The sequence below is a fragment of the Oncorhynchus mykiss genome, chromosome 20, assembly GCF_013265735.2.
Source record: "Oncorhynchus mykiss isolate Arlee chromosome 20, USDA_OmykA_1.1, whole genome shotgun sequence".
Classification (NCBI taxonomy): domain Eukaryota; kingdom Metazoa; phylum Chordata; class Actinopteri; order Salmoniformes; family Salmonidae; genus Oncorhynchus; species Oncorhynchus mykiss.
In genome coordinates, this window is record NC_048584.1 from 34,557,772 (window position 1) to 34,583,293 (window position 25,522).

General features: G+C 43.2%; 2 protein-coding genes across 3 annotated transcripts; one reads left to right on the plus strand and one right to left on the minus strand.

The window, feature by feature from the left end:
* Positions 1-1,624: 1,624 nt before the first annotated feature.
* eloal (elongin A, like) lies at positions 1,625-10,415 on the minus strand. The gene is made up of 11 exons (XM_021576490.2): positions 10,278-10,415; positions 7,651-7,707; positions 7,429-7,541; positions 6,242-7,340; positions 6,036-6,135; positions 5,644-5,805; positions 5,457-5,554; positions 4,566-4,746; positions 3,744-3,906; positions 2,790-2,896; positions 1,625-2,350 (listed from the first exon to the last, which is right to left on the minus strand). The coding sequence occupies exons 1-11, from the start codon at positions 10,350-10,352 to the stop codon at positions 2,292-2,294; spliced, it is 2,214 nt and encodes a 737-aa protein (XP_021432165.2). The 5' UTR covers positions 10,353-10,415; the 3' UTR covers positions 1,625-2,291.
* An 868-nt stretch (positions 10,416-11,283) lies between these two features.
* Positions 11,284-16,109, plus strand: klhl31 (kelch-like family member 31). Of its 2 annotated transcripts, none has more exons than XM_021576492.2 (3): positions 11,284-11,458; positions 12,635-13,878; positions 14,029-16,109. In XM_021576492.2, the coding sequence occupies exons 2-3, from the start codon at positions 12,704-12,706 to the stop codon at positions 14,759-14,761; spliced, it is 1,908 nt and encodes a 635-aa protein (XP_021432167.2). In that variant the 5' UTR covers positions 11,284-11,458; positions 12,635-12,703; the 3' UTR covers positions 14,762-16,109. The 2 variants fall into 2 exon arrangements, with proteins under 2 accessions (XP_021432167.2, XP_021432166.2); XM_021576491.2 differs by having other exon boundaries at positions 11,296-11,458; positions 12,676-13,878.
* Positions 16,110-25,522: the final 9,413 nt, after the last annotated feature.

Here is a 25,522-nt window from a genome sequence, read left to right on the forward strand (position 1 = left end):
GGGCAGCACACAATTGGCCCAGCATCGTCCGGGTTTGGTAGTCATTGTAAATAAGAATTTGTTCTTATCTGACTTGCCTAGTTGTTGGTTCAATTTAAAAACATATACACACTTTAGAGTAGGTAACATACAAAAAAAAACAAAGCCGGGTGTCAATCTTGTAAGTCAAATATGAATCTGTCTTTATGGGGCAGCTGTCAGAAATGTACATGTAAACCTGGGGTGCGTTCAGTTTGGTTCAACTTTTTCTACGTTGCATTAGTTTGTAGCCTATTGAACACTTTCCAAGAACAGTGCACACAGTTCAACAGCCTTTGAGGTAGGCCTGTTTTCTCCCGTTTGGCTATATCAATATGGGTGTGACAATTAGATATCGCAAAACTCATACACAAGCGCCCTCTGGGCCACCATAACCACACAGTTCTTTACAACCAGTAAAGATCAGTACAGTACCGGTTCCGTTGAATTAAACCGTTGAACACAGTTGTCATACTGAATGCACCATTGATGTAGGTCCATCCACCAAAAAGCAATGAATACAAATATAGAACCCATTTTCAAAATAGTGAGGGCGTACCGTCTGAACTCAAGTCATCGCTTGCCTTTGTAATTCAGGATTAATCCGTCTTCACTTGATGAACATCTAGGTCAGCGGGTCTCAACCCTGGGGTAACTCCACTAGTAACTGGCATACCCACAGATGGTACTTGGGAAGACTCATAATAACATGGGCATTGGGATCAGTTGATGGGATATTTTGGGTAGAGCCAAATGTGTTGAGTGTACAGCACATGTCAAACGCATTCCACAGAGGGCCGATTGTCTGCAGGTACATTCTTCCCTTGTACTTGATGAATAAAGGTCACTAATTAGTAAGGAACTCCACTCTTAATTTCCAGGTATTAATTTAAAAGGAAAAACCAAAAGCCAACAGATACAAGGCCTTCATGGAATGAGTTTGACACCTGTGTCCAGTAACCAAAAATGTTGAGAACCACTGCTCGATGGTGAAAAAAATAAATAATTATTGTTGTTAATATGGGCATAACACTTGCATTTTCTTCTCTTATCCACTAAGAGGCACTAGAACATACTAAATGACAACACTAGCCCCCTGAAAATAACAGGCATACAGGCATCTGCCAAAATAATGTTGACACTATACAATGTATATTGAACACAGGCGGTTCCACAAGGGTGTGGTTCCTGAATTAAGCAATTACCATGCTTAGGGTCATGTTTAAAATAGCTGGGCAGGCAATTAAAGTATTTTTGCTACCATGGCTATGACCCCATCAGAAGACTATGCCCCCCTCCACAGGGAACAAATGGTCACTGAATGGTTTGATGAGCATGTAAACCATATGCTATTGTCGTCTCGGTCACAAGATCAACCCAATTGAACACTTATGGGAGAATCTGGAGCTGGGCCTGGGACAGCGTTTCCCACCATCAACAGAACACCCAATGGACTTTCTCACAGCAGAATGGTGTGGGATCCTTCCAGTAGAGTCCCAGACTCTGGCTCGTGGTGGCCCAACGCTCTATTAAGACACTGTTGGGGTTTCCTTTATTTTGGCAGTTAGCGCCATGTCCACAAATAGATGAAAGGCCAAAAACAATGCATGGTTTTCATCTTATTTAATAGTGCAATTCAGTGTTTGACAATATGAACAAACAAATAACATTGAAACATACCCATCGTTCAAATGCAGCAATTGTTTTACAAGCAGCACGGGCAAAAAACTTCATACAAAGATGGCCCGGCCCAATAGCTACACTGAGTATACAAAACATTAAGAACACACCTTCCTAATATTGAGTTGCACACCCCCCACCCCTCAGAACAGCCTTAATTCGTCAGGAATGGACTCTACAAAGTGCCGAAAGCATTCCACAGTTGTCAAGTTGGCTGGATGTCGTACCGTTCTTGCCAATTCACCCTCTGAATGCCACAAGCCATGTCTCAAGGCTTAAAAATCCTTCTTTAGCCCATCTCCCCCCCCCCCCCCCCCATCTACACTGATTGAAATGAATTTAACAAGTGACATCAATAAGGGATCATAGCTTTCACTTGGATTCAACTGGTCAGTCTCATGGAAACAACAGGTGTCCTTAATGTTTTGTATACTCAGTGTATAGTTACAGCTCCAATTTGGTCTCAAAAAGTAAAGTAGGCCAAGAAAGGGACATTTTGGCCTGGAATGAATAGTGAAAAGGAGGCATGAAGTGGAATCAATGCACCTGTATCCACAACAGTTTCCAGCAGTCCATCCATCCTCTTAGGGCCTTCATCTACGCCCCATCGTTTTAAAGGCCTTCAGAGACTTTGCCATCATAGGTGCCACCCCTCAAGAGAAAGAAGTAGAACGTTCGTAACTTGGCCATAGCCTCATCTGTGTATTTCACAGTAAAAACAATGGTTACACTGATCAAGCTGGTTCCACAGGCTAATTTGACCGGTCTAGGATTATGAACGGCCAGACTGATGTTGATTTCTATATTTGATCTTCACAAGTACACCTACTGTATACCATTGGCATGGGTTGTATTCATTAAGAAATGCATTAAGGCACAAGCATTGACTTCTACTAGAAGTTGCTGGCCTACGACAGCTGCATGCACAAAATGGGAGAAGTACAATTTGATCCGCGTATATTACCATTAGCCTCACAAAAGGAATCAGTCCCTGGAGTAAAAAGTTAGATATAATGTCAATACAATTACACTGTTCATGAATCAGTAGTAAAGTATTGTTAACCCATTAGGTGCCAAGTGATTCTACTTACGTGTTTTTTTGCGGGAATCTTGTCCTTGGCTTGTCCCAGAGACAGTGGTGCTAGGCCTAGGAGGTTCAACATAGCAGGGTCTGGCTCTGTTTTCCTGGGCCTTGACACTGAGAAGGAGAGGGGCAGTGCACAGTGTTAAGATCATGGCGTCTACATTACGGTTACATCCCAATTGCATACACACACAAAAATGATTTAATAACACTGTTAGAGAAACTGTAAACCATACTCAGACAGAAAAGGATGAACAAACATGTTGGAGTTTGAACAAATACGTTTTTTTTAAACGGTATGAATAGCATCAGTTCAAAAGCGCCACCAGAAATGTCTAAAACCATTTGTTGTATTGATACTGGCAAATGTATTGAGTCAAGTCTAGTGAACAATGTCTGTTGCAATGATTTGTTGCAGTGGAAAACTGAGGACAAGCAGAATGAATGACTAACCAGAATGAAACCAGTTTATCCGGCACCCTTCTCGAGAGAAAGGTATTTAATCTAGCACTACCGCGATCTTAACAGCCAGGTTATGGCTGTTTAGCAACCGTTGCTGGTTATTTTCATTTGGGGGGAGTAGAGCGTAGACCACGGGAACGAATAAACACTGTCCGTGGTCAGGTGATTGAGCAACCAATGAAAGTACAATGACATGAGTAAACCATTGAGGAGTAGAATGTCAACCATGTGTTATGATCCTCTAGTGCATACATTAGGCTCAGTATTGAGTTGTTACCCATCTTATGAAATTATATTAGGAAAACATTACAGTTCATCAAGATATTGATTAAAATTAATTTCAGTTAAAATTATAAATTATTCAAAGGATAGCAACTCCATAAGATGTATGATTGTCATACTTGGAGCAAGAATAATGTATTTTCTGGCCTATACATTTGTAAGTAGGCATCTTCGTCACCATGGTCAATATGAGAATGACAGGATGGTGGGGACAGACCTGGGCCTGTCCAGTGGGTGAGGTGGCAGTACGACACCAGTAGGTCCATTGTTCTCCTGCTGGATTCGTGGATGTCTTGCAGTTCCATGGATCTCTTGCTGAATTCTCACATTTCTAGGCGGCTTGGCAACAGAGTTAATAAACGCCATTTTCACCTGCCGGCCTGGGAGTGGGAGAAAGAGGGAAGTACGTACATTTTAGAAGACAAATTCCTATTCCACAACTAATATTAGTGAAAAGACCTACAGTAAGTAAATATGCCAACTGTGTCGAGTCTATAAGATAATAAAAATACTACCATTCACACATTAAGGAATAATTGCACTATAGCATTTAGTTTACTGTTAGAAATGGGGAGATATGAATTTTACAGAACCCCAGTCAGTGATGGGAAAGGCTTTATTCTACATAATCTCCAGCCCTACAAGGCCAGCAGAGGCCATGACAGATTGACAAGGTTTAGATTTAACCCCGTAGCCAGTCGCCCTTTAGATCTATTCATAGCCTCTGTTGGTCGGGGGACAGATGGCCAGGTCGACATTAACCCAGTGCCTGGTCAGCATTAAGGGGTAGTCTTGCTCAGATCACTTCAAAACAACTGGGCCAACTGTTGCTCAGTCCCTTTCAACCCAAGACCAGAGTTTGTAAAGTGGAGGATCTCAGTTCAAAAGGTAGCATAACTTGACGTCAGAGCATGAGCACTGTCCAAAGGCTGAATGGTAAGACATCTAGGATTACTTTTTGACCTGTCCAAGAACTTGAATGTCAAGGATTTCCTGTGAATGATGTGAAGCAATACAAAAACATGCTGAAATAGCAAACCTTTGGGTTTTCCTGAATGGGCAGAGACTATGGTTTTAGTCAGTCTTTGGAGCTTCCTCTCCCTTTCCTCAGATAGCCTCATATGCATCTCTCTCCAGGACTCGTACTCCTCTAGATGGGCATTCCTGAAGTCCCGCTGACAGTGCTTCTCCCATAAGTGATCAGTCAAGCCAACATACATCTGTCAGAGAGCACAGACGGTTTAGCTGACAACATCACGAAAACGATGTGCACGATTCAATGGGGCAGAAGTCCTGTGATTCTGGATGGCCAGATAGCTAGCAACAATGACAAGAAGCTGCCATGTGGGGAATCGTAGGTGGCTCGTGTCAGCTTGTTCTTGATACCATGTCTTGTTGAGGTGTTGACTAATGTCATGTCTATGCTAATTTGGCAAAACAAATTGCTAGCTAGCCAACCAACAACGATAATAATGTATTTGAGACATGTACTCATTGTGCAAATGTATTTAAACATTGAAATATAGTTTACATGTTGTAAATAACCTAAGCCAACCAAGTCTGTTTTGTCCCATAGTTGCGTACGCGTCATTTTTCTTGCTAAACAACCAACCCGTCTATTGGCTGATCAGTGAAAATGGCAAATCTGCTCACAGTACCCATATTTGTTACCAAACCTTACAAATCTAAGCCATCAGTATTCACAGCTATGAAGTGTCAAATTGGTGTAAGAATATTCGTTTTATTTCTTTTTATACCAAGTTGCCATGGTGAAGCTATATTACCTATGCAACACTATCAGATATACAGGAAGTACTTGCAGGTTGGCACTCAGGGGTAAAGTGATGGGAGGCCTGTCCAGCATTAACCCTTGCAGGCACAACACTTAAATCAGGCCTCCTCAAAATCAACTTAAGAATGGGATTCTTACCGGGTTGCACTCTTCAATACGAAACAGCTGATCAGGTGTACAGCGCTCTAGTACTGGCTCAAGGATTTCAAATGGGACCCCTCCGATCTCATAGAGCACTAAGAAAAGATCAGAGCTTTAACATTCTCTCCATCCAAAGGACAGCCTGCGTAAGACTGTTGAGGTTCCCTGCCTGGGCCATACTCACAGTCAATGTTGTTCTGCAGTGCCCGAATACATTGCTGGTACAAGGACATCATGGTTGGGAGAAAGGCGGACTTTGCACCAGAATAGACCTGCATCTTCCGGTTGAGTCTTTGACCAGTGAAGACCGGGCCCTCAGAGACCAAGACTTTAGATTTCTCTTCCACTGAAACAAATTACACATAACACCCCGAAAATACTTTATTTGATCATTTTTTCAACAGGGAGTCCCACTGAGACCAAGGTCTAACAAGGGAGCCCAGCATTTTACATAGCAAGATTAAATAGGATTCAAGTCATGACATGCAACTACATGTTCAGTGGAGTTAGATTAATATTGTAAAGCTTGCTCAATCACAAACCCTTGGGGAAAAAAATACCACAGTTTACACTCACTTTTCCTGTCGTAGTAGTTAAAGTTGGAGAGCTCGTCATATTCGGGTAGAAATGTTGGCAATGGAATATTAAGCAAGTCCATCACAGACCCCTTCATAGCCTTAAAAAGGATGTCTTTGATCAATGTGACATTGTTGAATCAGAATGTCGCCTCAAAACATTTATGAAAATATTTACAATGCATTACAACTCCATGCCAAATGTACCTTTTTAGGCAGTGAAAAATCTGCAGTCGCCGCAGGTAACTGCTTATTGGATTTCGTGCTGTGTGTCTTCACAACCTTTACTTCTTTTTCAACAGTCTTAAGTTTCTTAGGTGTTTTTTTACTGTCAGATTTTTTCTTCCTCTTAGGCGTGTTGATGTCATAGCTCAAGAAAGACTCAAAAGACATGGAGGGCACTTCGACGTCATCGCCATTCGACTTGTCCTCAATCGCCATTTTCTCTTTGGTCTTCGATATTCCCTCTTGTTTAGTCTTTTTGTCTTCATGGCAGACTTGCTTTCTTTCACTTGGTTTCCGCCTCTCTCCATTACAACCTAGGGAGTCACTCGCTGTTTTGTCTTGGTCATTGGATTTGTCAATAACTGTCCATTTTCTATCCGGTTTAGATTTTGATGACTCGTCGCTGGATGGTTTAGGACACGGCAGTGTTTCTGTATTGGAGTCTCTCCTTACCCCACTTTTCCCTCCGTTATCTGATTTGTTGTTAGATTCTTCCCTGGAAATCGACTTGGCTTTCTTGTGGCTGCTCTTAGATGAAAATGTTGTGTTTGGCAGCACAACATTTTCATCTTCAGAATTTCTACTCCAATTACTTTTTTTCCCAGTAACCATTAAACACTCTCGTGTCCCCTTCTGTTTTTTCCCCTCATCCTTGTCCTTCTTCCAAGTACGCTTGTTTTCCTTCTCACTTTTAAAATGATCATTTTTCAATTCACTTGAGTCTTCATCTACTTCCTGTAAATGAGACATCTCTGCAGTACCTTGGTTTTTGTCTTCAGTTTTCAAATGCTCATCTTTGGAAGTACCTTGGTTTTTGTATTCAGTTTCCAAACTTTCTTCATTTCTGTCAGTTTTCAAATGCTCTTTTTCTGAAGTGCCTTTGTTTTTCTCATCAGTTTTCAAATGCACCCCTCTTGAAGTAGGACCATCTTGGTTGTCCTCATCGGTTTTTAAACGCTCATCTTCTGAAGCATTTTGACTTCGGTCCTCTATTTTTGAGCACGCCTCTTTTGAACGGTTTTGAGTCTCTGCATCGGTTACCAAAAGCTTGCTCTGTGAAGCATCCTCCTTCTCTGTATGGCTATATGAGGGAGAAATTCAAACACTCTAGTAATGAACACTGGACAATCATTCAAATTATTCCAAAGCAAGTGTGTTAAGTACAATACCTCAAGGTTTCTTTAGGAACCAATTTCTTCCAGTGACTGACCAATAGCCTAACAGCTTCTCCTGCATCTCCATGCTTGCGCAAAGAGTTTACAGCTTTGCCGATTCCGGTCTCCTAATCATAATCAAAACAAAAAATACATTCAATTGAGTACAAATGGGCACATGCAAACCACAACTCTTCATGCAACACACACACAATTTTAAGTATAGGAGTGTCTTACTGCAAGAATGTCTAGGGTTATATCCAACTCCCTTAGTTTCTTTAAGATTTTCAGGACCTGTAAGATAAACAGATGGCTATGCATAAACCATAGACTGTATATGGTATACATTTTCAGTTTACATTAGGATGCAAACAGTGCCCATTTCCAAACATTTGTACAAAACTGTCCTTGCACAATTAGAACACCTAACATGTTTATCATGAACAACTACCACGGGGGGATCATGTTTATCATGAACAACTACCACGGGGGATCATGTTTATCATGAACAACTACCACGGGGGGGGGTTCATGTTTATCATGAACAACTACCACGGGGGGGATCATGTTTATCATGAACAACTACCACGGGGAGATCATGTTTATCATCAACTACCACGGGGGGGGGGGGGGGGGGGGGGATCATGTTTATCATCAACTACCACGGGGGGATCATGTTTATCATCAACTACCAGGGGGGGGGGGGATCATGTTTATCATCAACTACCGGGGGGGGGGGATCATGTTTATCATCAACTACCACGGGGGGGATCATGTTTATCATCAACTACCAGGGGGGGGGGGGATCATGTTTATCATCAACTACCAGGGGGGGGGGATCATGTTTATCATCAACTACCACAGGGGGGGGATCATGTTTATCATAAACTACCACAGGGGGGGGGATCATGTTTATCATCAACTACCACGGGGGGGATCATGTTTATCATCAACTACCACAGGGGGGCGATCATGTTTATCATCAACTACCACAGGGGGGATCATGTTTATCATCAACTACCACAGGGGGGGGGTCATGTTTATCATCATCTACCACAGGGGGGATCATGTTTATCATCAACTACCACAGGGGGGGGGGATCATGTTTATCATCAACTACCACAGGGGGGGGATCATGTTTATCATCAACTACCACGGGGGGGGGGGGGGGCGGAATCATGTTTATCATCAACTACCACAGGGGGGCGATCATGTTTATCATCAACTACCACGGGGGGGATCATGTTTATCATCAACTACCACGGGGGGGCGGAATCATGTTTATCATCAACTACCACAGGGGGGGGGGATCATGTTTATCATCAACTACCACAGGGGGGAGATCATGTTTATCATCAACTACCACGGGGGGGGGGGGGGGGGGGGCGGAATCATGTTTATCATCAACTACCACAAGGGGGATCATGTTTATCATCAACTACCACGGGGGGGGGATCATGTTTATCATCAACTACCACGGGGGCGGAATCATGTTTATCATCAACTACCACGGGGGGGGGGGGGATCATGTTTATCATCAACTACCACGGGGGGGGGGGGATCATGTTTATCATCAACTACCACGGGGGGGGGGGGGGGTCATGTTTATCATGAACTACCACCAATGTGATCATGCCAAGTTTGTATGAAAAAAAATGTTTCTAAAAAAAAGTTAACGAAAGCTGAAACAGCAACGGGAACTAATGGACAGACATGCACAATATGGTAATCCTTGTTTCAGTTCACTAAAAAGCAGTGCTTGATTTGGACATGAGCGCACCAGAGTAGAGTACCGGCACCTAAAATGTTCTACTGCTTGAAGTCCTGTTCCTCTTAATTATTGTGGTGCTCCTGCACCTACATAGAAACAGTAACAGCACCCAAAGTGAATACCTGATCCTATTTCAGTTTGAGTCAAGTACTCCTAGAAAGTCAAAATTGCTGAAGTAGTATGGGACAATCCCCTCCCAGCTTGCCTGCATCCACATCAGTTGTAAAAATGTGGCTGCCTACAGTATGTAGCCTACTGCATGTGTGCAGCAGAGGCCTCACATCCAACCCAGAAACACAAGATACACCTGAAACAAGGTATTCACGTGACAGGTGGCACACGTTTAATCTGTATTCATAATTCTCCCCAACATAACTATTCCAGTAAGTGTTTCCGCAACTCAGCGCCGAATTGACAGACAGCAGCCACAAGTTGGGCAACTGGCTGGGTTGTTAATTATAGCACCAGAGCACTTCTCATTCCCCCCAACAATCTTCCCCACTCCACACTGGTTGACTAGACGGGAAGCATTTTACGTCAAATGTGACTTTTCGTAGAAGGTTATGTGAATTGTGTTAAGGTAAGAAAATGGGTCAACTAAACCCCCCCCCCCCCCCAAAAAAAAAATCGCCGAGATTCGAACAGGCAATTGGCAATTTTTGACGTTACTTTGACATTAGCTGCAGCACTTCCTGCCATAACCCTCACGCCTACCCCAATATGAAGTTGTTGCACACATGCTCAGACAACGCATCACCAGCAGCATATACTTAGTCATAAGAGTCCCATGTTGTTAAAGTTGTTCATAAACTCTTCCAAACATGCATGTGTCAAACAAAACACGCATTTAATGAATTGATTTGGGGGAGCAGCCCTGCTGACATTGAATATGTTTAAATAGACCACGTGATTTATTTTGTAAACCTCAGTGCTTCCATCACTAGCCTACCGTACAATAATTGTGATTCAGTCGAGAAGGCTATTAAATTTGAACCATTGGTGTTAATCTATTTATTACTGTCCAGGTAGAGTAATTGTACAATAAATAACCGGAGTAAAACTACAAGCAATTACACTAGTGTGTCTAAAATACCTTCTTTGATTCTGTCGTTTCTTTGAGCTGAACTTTTAACTGCAGCACTTTCTTCGACACGTCAAGTGCGTCCATCACGTTGGCTCACGTGCATTCATTGACCCGAAAGCGCTGCTGCACCACAGTCAGGTTATATAAGGGGCGGTGTCAAAGTGTTTTTTATTAAAGAGGTATGTCCAATTATACAAATATCAATTAATGAACGTGAGCAGATGTCAATGTCACTGTAAAAGACCCCTCTACATCAGAGCATCCCAAAGAGCCTTTAGTATACAAATGAGCCGATGAAATGATGTGGTCCTAAAGTCACAAATGACACATCCATAAGACACATTAGACATCACGGTTGTCTGAGAATCTTCATTCTCATGATAATATTTTTTCTCCATTTGCAATCGGAACTTTATCACCAGTCGAATGAATCACCAGATAACCAACCATACATTGGGTTGACAATTAGGCCCTACCCATAATAATCAAGCCAGAGAGATGGATTTGAATGTAGCCTATGCTATATGACAAGTTAAAACCCTGACCTGTTCACCGGACGTGCTATCTGTCCCCGACCTGCTGTTTTCAACTCTCTAGAGACAGCAGGAACGGTAGAGATACTCTGAATGATCGGCTATGAAAAGCCAACTGACATTTACTCCTGAGGTGTTGACCTGTTGCACCCTCGACAACAACTTAATATTTGACCATGCTGGTCATCTATGAACATTTGAACATCTTGGCCATGTTCTGTTATAATTTCCACCTGGCACATCCAGAAGAGGACTGGCCACCCCTCAGAGCCTGGTTCCTCTCTAGGTTTCTTCCTAGGTTCTGGCCTTTCTAGGTAGTTTTTCCTAGCCACCGTGCTTCTACACCTGCATTGCTTGCTGTTTGGGTGTTTTAGGCTGGGTTTCTGTACAGCACTTTGTGACATCAGCTGATGTAAGAAGGGCTTTATAAATACATTTAATTTAATTTGATTGAAGTTATTCAGGGTGATCCCAGCTACCATATTACAAGTCAGTAGACTAGTATTGTGTCCCCCTCACACGTATTGGGCAATACTTCCATTCGCATGCTCAGAGGAGGAGTTTACTCCACTTTTCTGGCACTGTTGAGTATAACCAGTCTCTATTGCCCACTATCTGAAGGTGCAAGTCTTTTTTCACCTGCTTCTCATCTCTTTGGTAAGTAAGCCACGTTTAGGCCATATTATTCCTATGTTTGTAATGTCTTTGTGTCTGTCTGTCAATTACAAAAGTTGCCTAAATGTTTGTTAACATGTTTGGTTTGATTTTGGCATAGTGACACAATACAGTAACCTAATGTGTAGGTTTGACACCATAGTTTTATTGTCAGTTTATTTCCATCAGATTTCAAATTAACTAGGAAAGTTTTTACCAAAGGCTGATTATTTTGTAGGCTATAATATAGATCTGCTGACTTTCTGGATAATGTTTTGGATTTTTCTTTCAACTTTCAGTTTCTTTACATTTATAATTTCTACAAAGGTGCATTATTTAATTGATTAGTTGATCATTGGGCCTTCTTTTTTTAAATCTTCAGAATTAACTGAACTTTTTAGAAGGACATTTGGCTAGGTCCTCCTGACACAAGTCTATAAAAGGAACGTCATGGGTGAGCTATCCAGCGTTGCTATTCCTGGTCACAGAACTGATACATCGCGACAGATGCAGATAGTGGAATGTTGATTCGCTGACTTGCGCTACAGCATTATTCTGGAATAGGCCAACTATATGTCATTTTAACTTATTTGATGGAGAGAAAAAAATGGTAGTCTATTGTAACGATGTTTCCGTTGATTATGTCTAACAACATTGCTTTAAATTGTTATCAAATTTTAATGTAAAAAAATGCAAGTAGGATAGAATGGGCCTTCATACTGTTAGAGAATGTAATACCCTTGTCACAATCGTCTCCAAATGTATATTAAAATAAATGTAAAAAATACAACGGTTTATATTTTCATTAAGGTGTTGAACTTTGGTTGCAACTTTCAAAATATCAAAATAACAGTATAAATGCAAAGAAATTATTGTGTTTTCTTTAGACAGCCTCACTTGTTCACACTGTATTCAGCCACTTTGTCAATTATTCCACAACATACCTTGCCAAATGGCCGCAGCAACGTATATAACACGCCTAGATGCAGGACTGACTTTTCGAAAAGAAGGCCTACTTATAACCACAAATACAAGTAAAGCTGTAATGATTATGATATTACACATTTGAATTTGACAATATTTTGTGTGACAATATTTCACTCAACTGTACATCTGTCAGATTTGTCATAAATGTATTAGTTGCCATATGGTGTTGTGACTGTTTTTTCATTTCAACAGGTTGCTCTTGCTCTGACACATTCTTATTTTTCTTCAAGTAGGTCTGGGCTGTGTCCATCTGCTGCAGCCATGGCACCCAAAAAAAACAAGACTGCCAAAAAGAACAAAGGGGATAACAATGAAATTACTATAATGGTCGAGGATAGCCCGATCAAAAACATTAACGGGCTGAACACCTTGTTGGAGGGAGGAAACAGCTTCACCTGCATCTCAAGTGAAGTCACTGACCCTGTCTATGCTCCTAACCTCCTGGAAGGTCTTTGTACCATGAGGCAGGACAGTTTCCTCTGCGACCTGACCGTCTCCACAAAGTCAAAGTCCTTTGATGTCCATAAAGTTGTCATTGCCTCCTGCAGTGAGTACATTCAGAATATCCTGAAGAAGGATTCCGCCCTCACGAAGATCGACTTGAATGACCTTTCACCCACAGGCCTGGCCACTGCCATCACATACGCCTACTCAGGTAAACTAACCCTGTCGTTGTACAGCATTGGCAGCACCATTGCAGCAGCCATGTTGTTGAAGATCAACACCCTGGTGAAGATGTGCAGCGACTTCCTCATGCAGGAGCTCAGCGTGGAGAACTGCATGTACGTGGCCAACATTGCCGACACCTACGGCCTCAAAGAAACCAAAGAAGCCGCCCAGAAGTTCATGAGGGGGAACTTTATCGAGTTCTCTGAGATGGAACAGTTCCGGAAGCTCACCTACGAGCAGATCAATGACTTCCTCAGTGATGACTCCCTGCAATTGCCCTCTGAGATTACAGCCTTCCAGATAGCCATGAAGTGGTTGGACTTCGATGGGAAAAGACTGAAATACGCCCCAGATCTTCTGACCAACATTCGCTTTGGCACCATCTCAGCTATGGACCTGGTCAATCATGTCCAGAATGTGCCCAGAATGATGCAGGACCCCGAGTGCCATCGTCTCCTGGTGGACGCCATGAATTACCACCTGTTGCCTTACCAGCAGAACGTTTTGCAGTCCCGCAGAACAAAGGTACGTGGTGGCCTCCGCGTCATGCTGACAGTGGGTGGACGACCAGCTTTGGCGGAAAAATCTCTCAGCAAAGAGGTCCTCTACAGGGATGAGGACGACGTATGGAATAGGCTGACAGAGATGCCAGCCAAGAGCTTCAATCAGTGTGTGGCAGTCCTGGATGGCTTCCTTTATGTTGCTGGTGGCGAAGACCAGAATGATGCCAGGAACCAGGCGAAACATGCTGTCAGCAACTTCTGCAGGTGAACGTTTGATTCTGTATGAGCTTATTCTATTGTAAATGTGTCCTTTCTGCTCTTATAGTATGGCTGGTATTACACAGACCATGACAAGATATTGTACTGTACATTCAAATAATCATTTGTATCTAATAACATGTCTTTGTCCATTAGGTATGATCCTCGATTCAACACCTGGATTCATTTGACCAACATGATCCAGAAGCGCACCCACTTCAGTCTCAACACCTTCAATGGTCTCTTGTTCGCTATTGGAGGTCGTAACTCTGATGGATGCCAAGCTTCATTGGAGTGCTACGTGCCTTCCTCCAACCAATGGCAGATGAAAACCCCCATGGAGATCCCCCGGTGCTGCCACGCCAGCTCTGTCATTGATGGCAAGATCCTTGTTAGTGGTGGTTACATCAACAATGCGTACTCCAGGGCTGTGTGCAGCTATAACCCTTCCACTGATATGTGGCAGGATAAGAACAGTTTGAGCTCCCCTAGAGGCTGGCATTCCACTGCTACAGTCGGAGACCGGGCTTATGTGATTGGTGGCAGCCAGCTGGGTGGTCGTGGAGAGAGGGTGGATGTCTTGGCTGTTGAGTGTTTCAACCCTCACAATGGACAGTGGAGCTACTCTGCCCCGCTAAACACAGGAGTGAGCACTGCTGGTATAGTCAGCATGAATAATAAGATCTATCTCCTTGGAGGCTGGAACGAGATTGAGAAGAGGTACAAGAAATGCATCCAGGTGTATAACCCTGACCTCAATGTATGGACTGAGGATGATGAGTTGCCAGAGGCTACAGTTGGCATCTCATGCTGTGTCGTTACCATACCCACACGCAAAACACGAGAGTCCAGGGCCAGTTCTGTTTCATCTGCACCAGTCAGCATATAGAGTCTGACAGGTTGTTTGATGTAGTCTGCCAGAGGACCAAAAATCCTCGAGCCAGTCCAATTCAGAAAATCCTTTGTGCAGAAAGTGATCATCCCTCTTTGAGTTCAGAAAAAAAACTGATAACCTACAAATGTCACACACACACATCTAATTTGGAATTGAATCAGATATATTCAAATAGTTTTTTATACGTTTTATTAAGGATGGAATTTCTTCCAAATTAAGGCAAATCATAAAATTGTGATGTGCGACATGAATTCAGGAAGTTGTTTTGTGTTGTGAGACAAATAAATATTTTATTATCAAGGAAAACATTTCTTTCCTTTTGGGGCCAATTCAGCCGTAATAGTTGAATCAGCCCTACTCTCCATAGACCACAGATTTTATTCCCAATATTAAACTTATTTGGTGTTGGTTTTGGTGTTGTGCTAATAGTAACTGCATTATTTGTACAATACACATAAACATGCCTATATGGTGAACCCTTGTTATGTCACTATCATTACTTTCCAGTGACATAAAGCTAAATACACTGTATATAGTATAATCAACGACTGGACATATGATGATGATGGAAGACCATTGACTTAAATCCTCATGTACAGCAGTGGAGGCTGCTGAGGAGAGGACAGCTCATAAAAATGTCTGGAATCCATGAAATGGCATCAAACACATGGTAAACCACGAGCCCGTTCTCCACAATTCAGGTGCCACCAACCTCCTGTGATATACAGGTATACAACTGTGATTAACATTTAAAGGGACATAAAAAATGTAAACTCATATTCTTGTCCCATATTTAAAGGGACAAAAAAAATGTAAACTCATATTCATCCTCTCCAGCACCACCCCAACATACAACATCTGTAAATGATGGCGTGTTTCTCTGTAGATGGAGGAAGACGAGTGTTTCCACAGACATCATCGGTTCCAGCATCCAGTATGTTGATGTTGTGGTGCTGCTAGAGATCATACATTTCCCTTTGAAATCTTCAAGATGTCAATGCAGAAGATAAACTAATTTCTAAACATTCTTTGTTGCTGAAATATGATGATATTGTAGCTTCAAGGAGTAGACGCTGCTGGTTTCTTGTTTGTTTGTTTTCTTTAACACACTATACACTACAGTCATGTGAATTGTATGTAATGTCCTGACTCAGAAGAAGCTGTTGGGAAAATGTTGTTATGATGACATTGGTAATATTTGTTTTGTAAAAAGAGTGAATAGTGGAAAATACAGCTATTAGCCTGAGCTGTTAAGGGTGTGGGCACTCTGCAACAGTGCCTCCTAATTTCCCTGACAGCTCATGATTTATTTTGTTCTTATATTAAACATTTTTAAAAGTTGTGTTTGACATATAACTGAAATTGTTTAAGAGGTGGATGGTTCTAGTTTTCACTTGTAGGTGAAGCTGGATTGATTAGTCTCACACATACCTTTTAAGGCAATACACCAGTATAAAAAAAATCCTACATAAATAGTCTGAATTTGTCTTTTCCTGTAATTTATGCAAAGCTATATTTTACAATCATATACGCAAACACTTTTTCACTTTATCTTTGGCATAAGTTCTCATATTTTTACGAGGCCACAGAAGCATTTTGCTTTACGATTTTGGCTAGAAAACTATCATGTTTTCCTGCCAAAAGTGTATTACTAGAGCAGGGGGCAAAACGACAGGTCAGGGGCAGGCAGAGGTCAGTAAACCAGATCAGAGTCCATAAGGTACAGAACGGCAGGCAGGCTCAGGGTCAGGGCAGGCTGAATTGTTCAAACCGGAAAAACAGACACCACTGGTAGGCTTGACGAACAAAACAAACCGGCAACAGACAAACAGAGAACACACTGGGGATAACGGGGAAGATGCGCAACACCTGGAGGGGGTGGAGACAAGCACAAAGACAGGTGAAACAGATCAGGGTGTGACAAACAAGTCACTCATCAATCAGTATATCAATCAGTATATCAACTGTACTTGAGTTGTTGTTTTAGTTTGCCCTGTACAATGGAACCAATGGAGTAGTCTAATTGAAGGAGTGAGATAAATGAAGCACACCTCAAACACTAAGTACACATGACATGCATTTGACCCATGTCTGCTGAACATGTATGAGCTTACCTTGCTTTAGTGCAGTAAATCCAGTGGCTGTGAGACACATTTGCCTATGAATACTATAGATGAGATAAAGCCACCTGTATGTGAGTCATCCTGTTTCATGGTCTATGAGTCATAGTTGTTGAATCATTGTGACTATCAGGTTCAAACAGAAGACAGCAGAAGACTACAGAGGGCGTCATTTTCAGTCCTCTCCACAGTGCCGAAATGTACAAACAACGTTTTTTTCCTATAACTTGCAGCATACAGTTGAAGTCGGAAGTTTACATACACCTTAGCCAAATACATTTAAACTCAGTTTTTCACAATTCCTGACATTTAATCCTAGTAAACATTCAGTTAGGATCACCACTTTATTTTAAGAATGTGAAATGTCAAAATAATAGTAGAGAGAATGATTTCTTTCAGCTTTCATTTCTTTCATCACATTCCCAGTGGGTCAGAAGTTTACATACACTCAATTAGTATTTGGTAGCATTGCCTTTAAATTGTTTAACTTGGGTCAAACGTTTCGGGAAGCCTACCCCAAGCTTCCCACAATAAGTTGGGTGAATTTTGGCCCATTCCTCCTGACAGAGCTGGTGTAACTGAGTCAGGTTTGTAGGCCTCCTTGCTCACACACGCTTTTTCAGTTCTGCCCACACATTTTCTATAGGATTGAGGTCAGAGCTTTGTGATGGCCACTCCAATACCTTGACTTTGTTGTCCTTAAGCCATTTTGCCACAACTTTGGAAGTATGCTTGGGGTCATTGCCCATTTTGAAGAACCATTTGCAACCAAGCTTTAACTTTCTGACTGATGTCTTGAGATGTTGCTTCAATATAGCCACATAATTTTCCTTCCTCATGATGCCATCTATTTTGTGAAGTGCACCAGTCCCTGCTGCAGCAAAGTACCCCCCACAACATGATGCTGCCACCCCCGTGCTTCACAGTTGGCATGGTGTTCTTTGGCTTGCAAACCTCCCCCTTTTTCCTCCAAACATAACAATGGTCATTACGGTCAAACAGTTCTATTTTTGTTTCATCAGACCGGAGAACATTTCTCCAAAAAGTATGATCTTTGTCCCCAAGTGCAGTTGCAAACTGTAGTCTGGCTTTTCATGGCGGTTTTGGAGCAGTGGCTTCTTCCTTGCTGAGCGGCCTTTCAGGTTATGTCGATATAGGACTCGTTTTACTGTGGATATAGATACGTTTGTACCCGTTTCCTCCATCATCTTCACAGGGTCCTTTGCTGTTGTTCTGGGATTGATTTGCAATTTTCGCACCAAAGTATGTTAATCTCTAGGAGACAGAACGCGTCTCCTTCCTGAACGGTATGACGGCTGCATGGTCCCATGGGGTTTATACTTACGTACTATTGTTTGTACAGATTAACGTGGTACCTTCAGGTGTTTGGAAATTGCTCCCAAGGATGAACCAGACTTGTGGAGGTCTACACATTTTTTTTCTGAGGATTTGGCTGATTTCCTTTGATTTTCCCATGATATCAAGCAAAGAGGCACTGAGTTTGAAGGTAGGCCTTGAAATTCATCCACAGGTACACCTCCAATTGACTCAGAAGCTTCTAAAGCCATGACATAATTTTCAGAGAAGAGAGAGGAAGAGAGGATGAGAGAGGTAGAGAGGAAGAGAGAGGTAGAGAGGAAGAGAGGTAGAGAGGGAGAGAGAAGGAGAGAGGATGAGAGAGGTAGAGAGGAAGATAAGAAGAGAGAGGAAGAGAGACAAAGATAGAGGTAGGAAGGGAGAGGTAGAGAGGAAGAGAGAGGAAGAGAGGAAGAGAGAGGAAGAGAGGACGAGTGGGGAAGAGAGAGGAAGAGGGAGGTAGAGAGGAAGAGCGAGGTAGAGAGGAAGAGCGAGGTAGAGAGGAATAGAGACAAAGATAGAGGTAGGAAGGGAGAGGTAGAGGAAGAGAGAGGAAGAGAGGACAAGCGAGGAAGAGAGGAAGAGAGAGAGGTAGAGGAAGAGAGAGGAAGAGAGAGGTAGAGGAAGAGAGAGGAAGAGAGAGATAGAGAGGAAGAGAGAGGTAGAGAAAGAGAGGGGAAGAGAGAGGAAGAGAGAAAGATAAAGATAGAGAGGAAAGGAGAGGAAGAGAGAGAGGTAGAGGAAGAGAGAGGAAGAGAGGAAGAGAGACAAAGATAGAGGTAGGAAGGGAGAGGTAGAGGAAGAGAGAGGAAGAGAGAGGTAGAGAGGAAGAGAGGACAAGCGAGGAAGAGAGGAAGAGAGAGAGGTAGAGGAAGAGAGAGGAAGAGAGAGGTAGAGGAAGAGAGAGGAAGAGAGGAAGAGAGAGGAAGAGAGAGATAGAGAGGAAGAGAGAGGTAGAGAAAGAGAGGGGAAGAGAGAGGAAGAGAGGAAGATAAAGATAGAGAGGAAGAGAGAGGAAGAGAGGAAGACAGAGAGGTAGAGGAAGAGAGAGGAAGCGAGAGGTAGAGGAAGAGAGAGGAAGAGAGGAAGAGAGAGGAAGAAAGAGATAGAGAGGAAGAGAGAGGAAGAGAGAGGTAGAGGAAGAGAGAGGAAGAGAGAGGTAGAGGAAGAGAGAGGAAGAGAGAGGAGGAGAGGAAGAGAGAGGAAGAGAGGGGAAGAGATCTGGAGGATCATGAGAGAGAGAGTACCAAAGAGAATAGTAGAATTCCTCAAATAGACAAGCACCTCTTTTATCTCAGATTTTTCTGAACTAATTATCTCTGTATGCCCCACCCTCTCCAACACTGTAATTCTGGGAGATTTTAACATCCATGTTGACTAACCCAAGTGCTCTATGGCTGCTGACTTCCTTAACTGGGCTGGCTAAACCTGTCTTTGCAGACGGTATCGGAGCATCGGGTCACAGACCACCAGGCTCAGAGACAGCTTTTACCTACAAGCCATCAGACTGCTGAACACCTGAGCTGAGACGACCACCTGTACATCAACAGTCTCCTTGCACTGACTCTTCGCACCTTAGTACACATGCACTCGCCCATACATTCACTCACACATATGCACAAACACATACACACATACAGACACTCATGCACACACTCACACCCACTATAACTAGTATAGTAGGCATTGGAATGAATGTACAGTATGTTGTATAACAGTCAGGTTATTGTAACAGTTATTGAACAAGACAGTTAACCCACTGTTCCCCGGTAGGCCGTCATTGAAAATAAAGTAAATAAATTGTACTCAACTGACTTGCCTAGTTAAATAAAGGTAAAATAAAAATAGCTTTTTGGGCAATGTAATCAATGTAATCAATGTAATCAATGTAATCACAGTAATCACTAACCAGCAGTGGCGGATTTAGGTATGGGCGGCATCTTGCCGGGGGCGGCACGAGGCGCCTGCACCAAAAAAATTGGAACGGTGACATTTGTACGATCGCTCATTTGCACGTCACATCAATGATATCATGTCACCGTGTGAGACTGTGGGTCAATTAACCTTGTCGGAGTGGGCGCCCTGATTCTAGGTTGTGAGCTAGGCAGGCTACTGCCTGGGAAGGTCTCACACTCAGAAGTACGAGATGGGGAGGGGGCGGGGGTAGGTAGACCTCAGGTCTCCCCACTAGAAGCCCGAGGTAGGGGGAGCGAGGAAATCTATCAAATATAACGCACCTCTAACTTTGTACAGTACTAATGCAATTAGTAAAATCAGTCACACTATCTAATGCCACCAAAAAAAACACAATTAATTCATAATACTGTGAATATATAGTTTCACACACATATCTTTTGTGATATATTGAGTCTTTTGGGGTGTCTTATGCCTAGAATTAGCCAAGGAGGTTGTATGGTTTATTTGGTTCCTTTTCTGAAAGTTTGATAAATTGTGCATAATGACGTGCATATTTAATTGCGCAACAAACACATTTTGAGTGTCAGACTCATATAATGTTTTTCAATGCAAATTCAAGGGCACTTCTGAAATATTTTGGAGCACCCTCTGGCACTGGCCAGGATGAGGAGCCATCCACCTCCTCAGCCACAAATGTTGCCTGAGCCTGAGGATGAAGACCCACTTTCTTCCACTTCCCCCCAGCAGGATTCTTCAGGTGTGTTTGTGCGCAAACGCACGTGCGTGTGTGTGTGTGTGTGTGTGTGTGTGTGTGTGTGTGTGTGTGTGTGTGCGTGCGTGTGTGCGTGTGTGCGTGTGTGTGTGTGTGTTTGTGTGTGTGTGTGTGTGTGTGTGTGTGTGTACACGCACATGTGTTTATGTGTGCATCCCTGCATAAGATAAACAAAATAAATAATTTCCCTTTTCCAAAGTTTTAAGTTTCCACATTGTAGGTAACAAGGATTTTATTATTACTGGGTATGTGGGATGTTCCATCACTATAAATGCTGTGAATAACTTGTGTAAACTAATACCCATGTGCTCTCCATTAGAAATGCCTGTAGCAGCATCCCCACCAGATCCTGCTGCTGAGGATGAACCACTGTCTACAGACCCTGCTGCTGAGGATGAACCACTGTCTACAGACCCTGCTGCTGAGGATGAACCACTGTCTACAGACCCTGCTGCTGAGGATGAACCACTGTCTACAGACCCTGCTGCTGAGGATGAACCACTGTCTACAGACCCTGCTGCTGAGGATGAACCACTGTCAACAGACCCTGCTGCTGAGGATGAACCACTGTCTACAGACCCTGCTGCTGAGGATGAACCACTGTCTACAGACCCTGCTGCTGAGGATGAACCACTGTCTACAGACCCTGCTGCTGAGGATGAACCACTGTCAACAGACCCTGCTGCTGAGGATGAACCACTGTCTACAGACCCTGCTGCTGAGGATGAACCACTGTCTACAGACCCTGCTGCTGAGGATGAACCACTGTCAACAGACCCTGCTGCTGAGGATGAACCATTGTCTACAGATCCTGCTGCTGAGGATGAACCACTGTCTACAGACCCTGCTGCTGAGGATGAACCACTGTCTACAGACCCTGCTGCTGAGGATGAACCACTGTCTACAGACCCTGCTGCTGAGGATGAACCACTGTCTACAGACCCTGCTGCTGAGGATGAACCACTGTCTACAGACCCTGCTGCTGAGGATGAACCACTGTCTACAGACCCTGCTGCTGAGGATGAACCACTGTCTACAGACCCTGCTGCTGAGGATGAACCACTGTCAACAGACCCTGCTGCTGAGGATGAACCACTGTCTACAGACCCTGCTGCTGAGGATGAACCACTGTCTACAGACCCTGCTGCTGAGGATGAACCACTGTCTACAGACCCTGCTGCTGAGGATGAACCACTGTCAACAGACCCTGCTGCTGAGGATGAACCACTGTCTACAGACCCTGCTGCTGAGGATGAACCACTGTCTACAGACCCTGCTGCTGAGGATGAACCACTGTCAACAGACCCTGCTGCTGAGGATGAACCATTGTCTACAGATCCTGCTGCTGAGGATGAACCACTGTCTACAGACCCTGCTGCTGAGGATGAACCACTGTCTACAGACCCTGCTGCTGAGGATGAACCACTGTCTACAGACCCTGCTGCTGAGGATGAACCACTGTCTACAGACCCTGCTGCTGAGGATGAACCACTGTCTACAGACCCTGCTGCTGAGGATGAACCACTGTCTACAGACCCTGCTGCTGAGGATGAACCACTGTCTACAGACCCTGCTGCTGAGGATGAACCACTGTCAACAGACCCTGCTGCTGAGGATGAACCATTGTCTACAGATCCTGCTGCTGAGGATGAACCACTGTCTACAGACCCTGCTGCTGAGGATGAACCACTGTCTACAGACCCTGCTGCTGAGGATGAACCACTGTCTACAGACCCTGCTGCTGAGGATGAACCACTGTCTACAGACCCTGCTGCTGAGGATGAACCACTGTCTACAGACCCTGCTGCTGAGGATGAACCACTGTCTACAGACCCTGCTGCTGAGGATGAACCACTGTCAACAGACCCTGCTGCTGAGGATGAACCACTGTCTACAGACCCTGCTGCTGAGGATGAACCACTGTCTACAGACCCTGCTGCTGAGGATGAACCACTGTCTACAGACCCTGCTGCTGAGGATGAACCACTGTCTACAGACCCTGCTGCTGAGGATGAACCACTGTCTACAGACCCTGCTGCTGAGGATGAACCACTGTCTACAGACCCTGCTGCTAGTTGCAGAGGACCAAGTGAGGTACCACCTAACTTAGGTTTCCAAAGGAATGACAGTGATGGAAGAAGTTGCCACCGCCAGAATTTCAGGAAGACCTTGGTGAGTGGTGAAAAAATCCCTAGAAGTTGGTTGGTGTATTCTGAAAGAAACAACAGCCTCTTCTGTTTCTGCTGTAAACTCTTTTCAAATAAGAACATTTACTTAGCATACTCAGGACTGACAGACTGGAAACATGCAAGTTCTTTGCTGACTTCATGCGACAGCAGTCACGAACACCAAAACTGCATGAAAACATGGAAAGAACTGGCAAACCTTCCAAAGTCTCTCAAATGAGGAGCTGACAGAACAATGTGAGGCCCTTAGTATGACACTGCACTATAAAGAACACTCAGACTCGGATGGCAGAGAGCTTGCACAGGAACTGAAGAACTTGCCTGACTTGCCATCAAAGACGATGACCCTGCTTGAGCTGCTGATATTTATACAAGAAAGGGAGCTCTCAGAAATGTATCCACATTTGTGGACTGCTCTCAGAATTAGTCTTACTCTTCAATAATCAGGTTCTCCTCTTTATAAGTGTGTTCTTCTATTTGTGTATTTGTGTAATTTAGTTTTATTTGCGTGTTTTTTGTTAGCAATAGGGTAATGGTGTAATAATTTGATGCCCTTTATTTGTATTTATATACTACAATTAGTTTGTCTTTGTTACTTATTTTTGATATTTATGAGTGTAACGATGTGCGCTGAGTCGGGAAGCAAGTTCAGGGAATGAGTGTTAATACAAAACAAGAAACATGCAGTTTTTTAGGTTACAGATACATTAAATTATGATGAACTTCACAGGGTGGTAAACGTGAACGTGATGAGCTTGATGCTCCTTTGCAATAAATACACAGGGTCTTATTCTGGTGACATGATGATCGAGGCTTGGCTGCCGTTTGACAAATCTTCTCCATAATAACCTCATCGTGTGAGAATGAGAATCGCAGAATGGTGAAATTACTAACTGACTAGAGTTGACTGTGTGATATTAGGTTGCTTCTTGGGTAAATATTTTCCGTCTGGATTTTAATCAACTACCGTGCGGATTTTAATCAACTGTGAATGAACTAGCCTACCCGCACTGTTTCTGTGAGCTGTTGGCTCGAGTGCAAATGCCAAAACAGTGCAAATGCCAAGATGAGTAGGCACATTCGCTATATAACGCACGTTTTTTTTGTGACTATCTGTAGAGTTGAAAATGCGATGGAAACACATTGAACGTACCTTTTTTATTTGGTACATGACAATTTAAAGGAAACATGTTGTGTGCACTACGTCATCGCCTAATGATTTTTATCTGCCACAAGTCAGTTTGGTGGAAACACCACTGGAGAGAAAAGGCGCATATTTTCCTTAAACGGATTATTCAATATGCGCATGAAAATCTGTCGCCAATTGGATGGAAAAGTATCGACTGTTTAAAAAAAAAACACCCTATCCTAAAGCAATGTAGCAGATGTGGAACTCACTCCTCAGCGTGAAGTGTCCCCACTTGCGCTGAATCAGGAGGAAGCAAGCACTGTTTCGTTTACCTTCGCCTAAAAATACTAGGTTTCAACTGCCAATCCAATAGCGGTTAGGAGCTATAGTGAGCTTTGATTGGTCAATCAAAAGACGAGTATTTGCATAAAGTCCCGATTTTCCCAATCTAAATCCTGCCCTCTTCACACTTCTTCACCTGTGTTTGCATCGCCCCACTTCGCTTCTCATTGCTTTTCTTTCATTGAAAATGAATGGCTTCCGTTGTTTCTTCGCCCAACATTGTCCCCAGTTGACACCGGCCCTTAGCCCAACTTCAACTTTACTTGCATTCCTCCGGGCTGTCATCTCAATTACACTCTGACTAAGTGGTGATATAGAAACAGATAGTAGACCAATCCTGATGTTCTCTTAGTTTATTAGGCTATAGATTTGTTTAAATATGAATTTTACAGAGTGGTGCACGGTGTGGTGTCAAGCCACATAGATCTCAACACATTTATTCATGGGCAATAGGATAGGCTACTCATTATATTATGCCAAACTATGACTTTGGCATAACGCCCAGTTGTGCAAAAATGGGAAACTAGGTGAAAGACCAGCACTGTACGTACAATCACTTGCATTGTCATCGTTACAATATTTTCATTTTTTTTAGACACACCTTATGGTGCTTTCAAGACAACTGTGAACTCGGAAATAACCGAGGTCAAAATCATAATTTAACCTTTATTTAACTAGGCAAGTCAGTTAAGAACAAAATCGTATTTACAATGATGGAGCTCTACAAAATCGGAGCTAAACAAAGATGCCCGAGTTTCCAACTTGGAATCCCGAGTTGAATGACCATTCAAAAGATGTTCCTAGTTGGAGCTAGTTTTTCCCCCAGTTCCCAGTTGTTTTGAACGCGGCAGTAATGTAGAGGGTAAGTAGATTTTATGCCTACTGGTTTGAGGGAGGAGGGAAAGATTGCTGAGTCACAATGACGCGTCCCCC